Raw genomic sequence first — 8,669 nt, forward strand, 5'->3', positions numbered from 1 at the left:
ATGATCAGACATACCTGGCAAACATGTGGTAGAAAGGAGAGAGAGAGAGAGAAAAGCAGAGAAAGGGGGGGGTAGAGAGAGGGAGAGAGAAAGAGGGAGAGAAAGAGACAGACAAAGGGGGGCGGAGGGAGGGAGAGAGAGGGAGAAAGAGGAAGAGAGAGAGAGAGAGAGAGAGAGAGAGAGAGAGAGAGAGAGAGGGAGAGAGGGAGAGAGAGAGAATAAGCAATGTGTGGAGCCAGGACATCAAGTGGGATTTCATAATGGAAACACCCAAACCAGAATAATTATTTTTGAGACACAAACATTTTATCCACAGTTTCATCTTTATATCATTTATGTATACTTCAAAGTAAAAATCAAAGCTTTCAAAAATATGATTTTCATTTGTAGTTAAAAGTTAATGTATTACACTAATAAAAAAAAAAAGTAGAAGTAGGCTAGGCCTGGAATTGCTTGCTCATAACCCCAGTACTTAGAGACAGAAACAGGGAGAATTGTCACCAGTTTAAGATTCAAGACCAATCTGGTCTATGTGGTAAGTCCTAGCAAACATAGCAATATAGTTATACCTTGTTTCAAAACAAAATAAAAAAAAAAAAGAAACAACAACAAAAGAGGACCTACCTCAATGCTCTAATCTAAGTGCGCTGGGTGACATTACAGTCTCTGAACAGGTATGTGTTAAATGTTCCAAGAGCCTCCAAAAGGCAAGGTGTTTATAAATAGAGTCCGTATTTTACTTTTATCTTCTGAGTCACAATCAAATACAACTTAAATAGCTTTCAAGACTTATTGCTGGGTGGAGAAATACATTACTAAATAGCCTTTCCTGAACAAATTGAAGGCATAGTTACTGCAGGAAGGATGTGTGAGAAGGGCCTCTTTGGGCTCTGTGAGAGTTGTGGAGATTTGGAGTCCGGCATCTTTTTAGCTCTGATGCTGCTCTCCGGAGGAAGCTGAAAGGAGGGTCTTTTGTTCTGCTTAGGGGCAGGGATGTTGTTTTGTGTGACTATCAGGTTGTTTCTCAAAGTATTCTGGAAATGTTCCTTCTGACCTTTTCACAGGCAGAGATTGTGAGAAGATTTTCTTTTATTTTTGTTAAATATTTTACTTTTATATGTACACTGGTGTTTTGCTTGCATGTATGTCTGTATGAGGGAATTTCATCCTCTGAAACAGGAGTTACAGAGAGTTGAGAGTTGCCATGTGGGTGCTGGGAATTGAACCCAGGTCCTCTGGAAGAACAGCTGGCTCTTTTAACCACTGAGCCATCTCTCCAGCCCTAGAATTTTTTCTTAAAAGCTCTTGTTCACTGATTGGGAAGATTAACACGCTTTAACTTCTAGCACAAAGGTCCTTCCGTTTTACTATTCCTCCACGTTCAGTAGCAGGTGGGAATGGGAGTGTGGAAGCTGCTCTTATGTTCTGCAAGCAGTGACAATACAACTGCCTCCAAAGTCACTCTCACAGCAGGTACCTATTGGTATGAGGTATAAATCCTGACTCCAACAGTGGCCAATAGAAATGCACGGGAACTGTTATTTTCATGGTGCCTTTTACTTTAAAAGTTTATTGTCAGTTTCAATCTTTGTCATCACCAAAAAATAATAGCAAAAGTCATCAGCTAAGGGTCACCCTAAGGAACCAACATTTCAAACGCCACACAATGGTATAGATCATTCAAAATAGGACTTAGTTTCCCTTAAGGCTTGCTGCCTTGGTACCTTCTCAGTGTCCCAAGAGCTAACACTCTGCTTCCTGTGTGTTCTATCTGATGACAGGCCTACCCTTGCAGCAGTGACAAGGAATGCGAAATTGGAAGATACTGTCACAGTCCCCATCAAGGATCGTCAGCCTGCATGGTCTGTCGGAGGAAAAAGAAGCGATGCCATAGAGATGGCATGTGTTGCCCTGGTACCCGCTGCAACAATGGTACGACAGCTCCCCAAGTGTTAACGGGCCTTTTTTTCTCATCGGCTTATGTGGAAGGGTAGTCACCTGCTTTTCCATCCAGGCTCCAGGCCTATAAACATTTTACGATGGGGAACTATGAGATATCAGAGTCACCTTCTGAATTTTAGCTTTTCCATGGTCTGGCCACTCTCTAGACTATGTTCTATGTTAATCTAGGCTACTGCGAGATAGAAGTGTTGTGTGAAAAAAAAATCTCTGGATCTTTTCTTTGCTAAACATATGACTGCCAAGATAAGCAGGGCAGTTGTGAGTCTCTTGACCAGGTATTAATTATACCCAAGATGTCCTGGAAGAGCCTTTACAGATAAGGGATGATAGGCCTGTCCAGTGCAAAGGACTCTAACCTGTAGCCTGACTGCGCTCTACCCTGTAGAAATGACAGGCAGACAGTTGTTCAGCACCAATAATGAACTACAATCACAAACACCCAATTAAGTCATTGCAGAAAGTGCTTAGAACATAAGTTTAGTCATAAACACATGACAACGTCAGTCTCATAATGTCATGCCTGCTCTGGCCTCTAGGCACAAAACTGCTGCGAGTACCATAGAGAGGAACAGATGGGAGGCAGGAAGGCCTCACACCATTTGAGAAGTGTATAGGCTAGACCAAGATTGTTTTTCTCATGAACAAAGAGGAGCCCGGACAGGTATCTTGCCAAATGACTTAAAAAAATATAGCAGACACTGGTTTAATTTTTCACGATGTCACTATTCTAAATGCTATTCATATGCTTACTATGCATATTCAATGATGTCAATTCTGTTTTTATTCCTATTTTGTTATTTGCACAGTGCCATTTGATCCTGAAAGAGGCAAAATTCGATCAAGGAAGCTTGGCTTCAGAGCCAAAGTATTCTCTCTTCAGTAAGTGAGTGAGTAAATTAATGAGCTAGCAGACAAAAAGACAGTAGGTAGATGAGGAAATAGGCACATGAATGTCTTCCTAACACGGATCAGGATGACCATCACAGGTTATAGACTTAAAGGGGTCTGTTTCCATCCTCACTTCTAGGCATCTGCATCCCAGTCACTGAGAGTATCCTGACCCCTCACATCCCAGCTCTAGATGGCACTCGGCATAGAGATCGCAACCACGGTCACTATTCCAACCATGACCTGGGATGGCAGAATTTAGGAAGGCCACATACCAAGATGCCTCATATAAAAGGTAGGACCACCTGTTCTCCCATGTTTGTTTACTCTTTCTTTCTTTTATAAAGAAGCAAAAGGAAGTATATAGATAGTTAATTCATTTTAGTTCTACAAATCCATCATTGATATGTTCATTCATGGATAATTTTGACCTGAGTTTATAGTCTTTTTTAATTTTGAAAATGCTAGAGATTTCATCGTACTGCCAGAGAGAATATATTATGAGAAAGGCAGTAGCCTGACCTGCCATGCTGTTTTGTAAGCCTGCCTCTTTTCACATGAAAATCGAGAAAAAATAATCTAAACAAACCTGGTTGATTTAAACCTACCAAAGAGTGTGAAAATGAATGAGGAAATATTATTGTTGATAATTAAATTTCCAGACATTTATTTTACCTTTGCAGGTTTAGGAAATTGATTTCACTAAACAATCAGGTGGCATGCTATCCATAAACCCATCTACAAGAAGCAGCTGGATTATAGTGCAGTTATGCAATGACTATGATGTTCCATTCATCCCATCAGAACATTTCAGAATTCTCCTGTCACCAATGACAAATGAACAGTGTGAAATTAATTTGCTACTAGTAAAATATTGAAAGCATGAAGTACACGTAAACTCAAAGACGGTCTCTCCTAAATGTATCTCTGTATTCCTCATATCTTCTACATGTGTGTAGTTTAAAAGGCCCAGTGTGGAAGAATTGGGGGATGGAATGTCCCAGAGGGGCCAGGAGTGCCATAAGAAGACCATCAAGGCTGGTGGATCTGGACACATTGGAGGGCCTTCACAAACTGCTGTATCAACTAAGGACAATGCATGCAGTAAACCTAGACCCACTGTTCAGTCCTAGCCAATAGGCAGCTCATTCTCAATGGTTGTGGGGAGAGCAAAGACTGCCTCTGACATGAACTCTGGTGACATGGATTTGATCACGTCCACTTGGTGGGGAGGCCCAGTGGTACACAGAGGAAGGGGAAGCAGGCTATCTGGATGAGACCTGGTAGGCTGTGGTCATATGGTGAGGGAAAAGGTAGGTCCCTTTCTGTCAGAGGTGTAGGGGAGGAGATTAGGGCAAAAGAAGGAGGGGGCAGAAAGATACAAGTGAGGGGATAACAAGCAGGATGTAATCTCAATAAATTATACTTTTTTAAAAAATGCCCAGTGTTCTAAGGAATTTTGTAATGGAGCATCTCCCTGTTCTTGGGAGTGTTTATTGAATTAAACTGCTCTGGGAAGCCCTGATGTGAAAACCTAGTTTCCTTTTGTAAACTTGTTATTTCCATAGCTTGTCTCATGACAAAGCTATTATCCCAGATCTTCATCTTCTAATGAGCCAGTCTCCTCCTCAATGAGAAGATCTGACCCATTGCTATAGCTGGAATGCTAGTGGCTCTCTGCATACTGCTAAAGATGTTGGTAGATACTTTCTCTTTAGGTATCATTTCACTGTACGAACCAAGATCCCAAATTATTTCCCATAACTCTTATTTCTATATCAGCAAATTCCTATCTAGTTGGCATTATATGAGTGCCTTTCCTCACTCCAACAGATTATCTAAGTCACAGCATTACTCAAAATCTTTCAATTATTGCAGTATAACTACACATGAAATGTGCTGCGTGCAAATAGAAACACCTGTTGCGTTGAATGCCTTGTGAGTTGCATTAAAGTCTGACAGTGAAAGAAGTTACATCTAGAATGACAGTGAACCCTTTCGACCACAGATGACCACATGATGGCCTTTGAGCCTCATCTGCATCACCAGATTTAGAAAATAATGCTTCATAAAACCACAGATGGACACATTCATTTAGGTCTTTTCTGTGGTTGGATTTTACAATACAACACAATTGAGGAGCTGCAAAAGCCTCACAACCCTAATGCGTTTGCAATCTGGCAGCTAAGGCAAATATTCGGCAACCCTCGCTTTCTACTGAAACACAAAGCAATGCAGCCAAGATGAGTGTAGGAGGGTGCTCTTTGGCAACAAAATCTTTCCTGTGTGTGCACACAGTACCCAGATTTGTAATCTCACATATTTTTAAACTAGCTCTTGGTTACTCCTGAGCTTGGTGGCTCTGAGCTAGGCTGGCTGCCATCTCTCTGCTCTGGTCTGTCTCACAGTTCCTCGTAGGCTGTATTTCCTACCACTCTTTGTCAGAAACATTTGGCTGGCTTTAAACAGCTTACTACTCTCACTGGTATTCTGGCATTGCTGTGTTTCCTTGAGTCTTCGGCTGCTGTCAGGTGAAGCTATTAGGTTCTGGCTAGTGAATATAGCCCCTAGTTGCTGACATCACTTGCTCCTTGGGGGTCTCTTTCCCTAAATGTGGTAGTGAATTCCTGCAGCTGACCAATCTCTCATAATTCATAGTTCAACCACCACACATGTGACCAATTCTCTGAACTAAACAGCGTGTGCTATGAATTCTGCTTTCACAGCTGGACTCAACTGATAAATGATATCAAGAGAAAATCTCTAATAAAATTAGAGCTATTAACAGGTGAAAGGAGAATGACATAGTATGTTTTCAATAGATGCCAAAAATATATTTGACGAAACCCTAAGTTCAGTACTGCCTAAAGAGATAGACCCTTGAAATGTATGAAAGCATGGTTTCATACATACGAATGTGCATAATCACTGTAATACTTTTCCAGGGAAAAATTACTGCTTAATTTACCTCAAATGAAGAGAGCAATCATATACTGAAGAATCAGTTCCAGACTCTTGACCCAGTAGTCTTATTGCAATTTCTTACCGGAGTTCTTCATGTTAAAACACACAGGAAGGGTTTGTGAGGATCTGGGAAGAACTTGACTTTGAAGATAGCCTGGTTAAAATAAGTGCAGAGAGTCACAACTGGTCAGTGTGCTGAGGACGGGCAATGGTTGCATGCTCATCCCTAAACGGGACATCTATGTTACTCTGCCCAAGGATCAGGGAATCACATGGAAGAAGAGTAGAAGGAATGGAAGAGGCTGAGCATGGGGAGAAATGGTGATGCTTCTCTGGCTACAACATGGCCATTGCATCCATGAACTCACTGTAGCAATGGTCATCTATGCAAGACCTGACAAGACTGAGCACGTCAACATTCCATCAGGAAATGGAGGGGCTGATAAGGTTATCCTGTTAGCTAAGGAGCTATTGTCAATTAATGGCTGCTAGGGGGGTTGTTATCTTTCTTTGGTAAGTAGTGGCTAATGGCAAATGCTCCAGTAAATTACCTCCCACCCATGATCAAGTGCTTTCCCCCAAATTCTAACTCAACAGTCTCAGATGGTCTCTGACATTCTGCTTCTTTAAAAAAAAAATCTTTGAAATTTGCAGCTTTCTTGAATCACAGCTTTGTTTAGACCTGTTGAAAAGACATCAAGTTAATGAGTTTGAAACCGACTTTTTTTTTTCTCCAATTCACCCCATTGAAGAAAGAATCATCAGGAAAATATCTGAAGTTATACTACGACTGGGGCACTGAGCCTGTGGTTAAAGTGCTCACCATGCAAATATGAAGACAGGAGTTCCAATCCCCCTCGCCCTGTAAATTCTGGGTGGTGCATGGTAGCTTCTCTATGGCTGCAGCCACAGAAGGGAGAGACAGGAGATCCCCAGAGCAACTGGCTACCACTAGGCTTGAATGAGAGATCCTGGCTTAGAGTAAGGTGGGACAGTGATGGAAGGTGATTCCCAACTTCAGCCTTGGTCTTTTCACATTTACACATACACATGTACTTGTGCATACTTACACACACACACACACACACACACACACACACACACACACAGCACTCCCACATAACCAAAAAGCATGCATATATGTACAATACACACATAATCACACAGAGAAAAATGGACAAAAAGTAGACCATGACCAATTGAACATGAGCACAATCTAGCTTTTCATTAAACTTCATATTCTGATGGTAGATAACAGAAAGAAACAAGAGTAGACTTATAAAAGTAAAGAGAAAACAAACTGCTATGAATCCAAGATTTTTCATTATCAGTGGCAACATAATGCAAGATAATGTGAGTAAAAGCATTTTCTGTGATTCTGACTGTAAAGTAGAAGTTGTCCTCAGGAACACTTGTAATCCCTCTTGGTCATGTTTTCTGTAGGACATGAAGGTGACCCCTGCCTGAGATCATCAGACTGCGTGGATGGATTTTGCTGTGCTCGTCACTTCTGGACCAAAATCTGCAAACCGGTGCTCCATCAGGGGGAAGTGTGTACCAAACAACGCAAGAAGGGTTCCCATGGGCTGGAGATTTTCCAGAGGTGTGACTGTGCAAAGGGCCTGTCCTGCAAAGTGTGGAAAGATGCCACCTACTCCTCCAAAGCCAGACTCCACGTGTGCCAGAAGATCTGATAAGCACTGGGAGAGAGATCGCTAGCAGACTGTGAATTTGTGTATTTAATGCATTATGGCATGATGGGAAGTCGAGTTCCGGATGCAGAAGAATGAGGAATATGGGCACAAGAGGGCAGGAATGAATTAAATAGAGACAGTGACAACCAAAGCACAACCAGTGTTTCCATTATGCGACTTGTTTATGTAAATAATGTACACATTTGTGAAAATGCTATTATTAAAAAGAAAACACACCGGGGGACTTGCTGGCAAATACCATGCAATTTCCCAAGAGTTCATCTTTAGCTGGAGGGGACACTTCCTTCAGATTGGCAATGGCTATAAAAAATAACCTAAGGCCATATTTCTACTCAAAGCTACAGTTTCATAAATTACACTCACTGTCCCTTGACATAAGATAATCTTTAAAACATGGGAAAACTGAATAAACAAGAAGTGAAGATATGCAGCATCATTAATTTGCATTAGAAAAATAATCTTTTAATTTGGAACTCTCCTTTGACTTCTCAAATAAAGGCCTTGGTAAACAAGAAGAAAAGGCAGTCGATATTTTCCAAATCACCTCAAGATACTGGCATGCCATTTAGATATTAGAAGAAGAAGGTAAACATGTGTCTCCTCAGACAATTAATTTTTTAAACAAACAATTACACCTGAATTAAAAAGACAGATAGAAAACAAAAACAGTTCCTGTGAAGGAACGGCATCTCAAATGGAATGCCTTCTCAAGCTAAAGCCATTTATTGTGTCTAGTGCAATTCAAGCCACAGGACAAAATTTTCACAGATTTCAAAAACATTAAAGATGTCCAACACAGGAGGGGAACTGAACAATGGAGTAAGGACTGTTTTGCCAAAGCTTTGACATACCCTACAGGTGACAGAATTAGACTGCTAAATACATTTATCTTTGCATAGCTGGAGACCAGTAAGGTGAAGCAGACACTAGAGACTTGAGTAATAGCTGTACTGTGTAAATCACAGTGGGGGAGTAGAAGAAATCCTGTCGTTCGCCCAAGCTTTAAGGCCATGTTCCTGAAGCACGGGCTGAACTTTCATGGCTGACACGAGAGGCTCCACAAGCAAAGTAGAAACTCTCCATGGGATTTGCTGTCCTCATGTGGATGAGCTCAGAGTGATACAACATGCCCTCCCTAGC

General features: G+C 41.3%; 1 protein-coding gene across 2 annotated transcripts in view; it reads left to right on the plus strand.

Annotated features, from left to right (window-relative positions):
• Window positions 1–7,603, plus strand: part of Dkk2 (dickkopf WNT signaling pathway inhibitor 2) — a 96,997-nt gene extending 89,394 nt beyond the window's left edge. For both annotated transcript variants that reach the window (XM_051165631.1, XM_051165632.1), the window contains exons 2-4: window positions 1,782–1,932; window positions 2,990–3,145; window positions 7,258–7,603. In XM_051165631.1, coding sequence (XP_051021588.1) covers window positions 1,782–1,932; window positions 2,990–3,145; window positions 7,258–7,508 — 558 coding nt within the window. In that variant the 3' untranslated portion in view covers window positions 7,509–7,603. The remainder of the gene's footprint in view (window positions 1–1,781; window positions 1,933–2,989; window positions 3,146–7,257) is intronic.
• Window positions 7,604–8,669: the final 1,066 nt, after the last annotated feature.

This window comes from Acomys russatus, chromosome 23, assembly GCF_903995435.1.
Source record: "Acomys russatus chromosome 23, mAcoRus1.1, whole genome shotgun sequence".
NCBI lineage: Eukaryota > Metazoa > Chordata > Mammalia > Rodentia > Muridae > Acomys > Acomys russatus.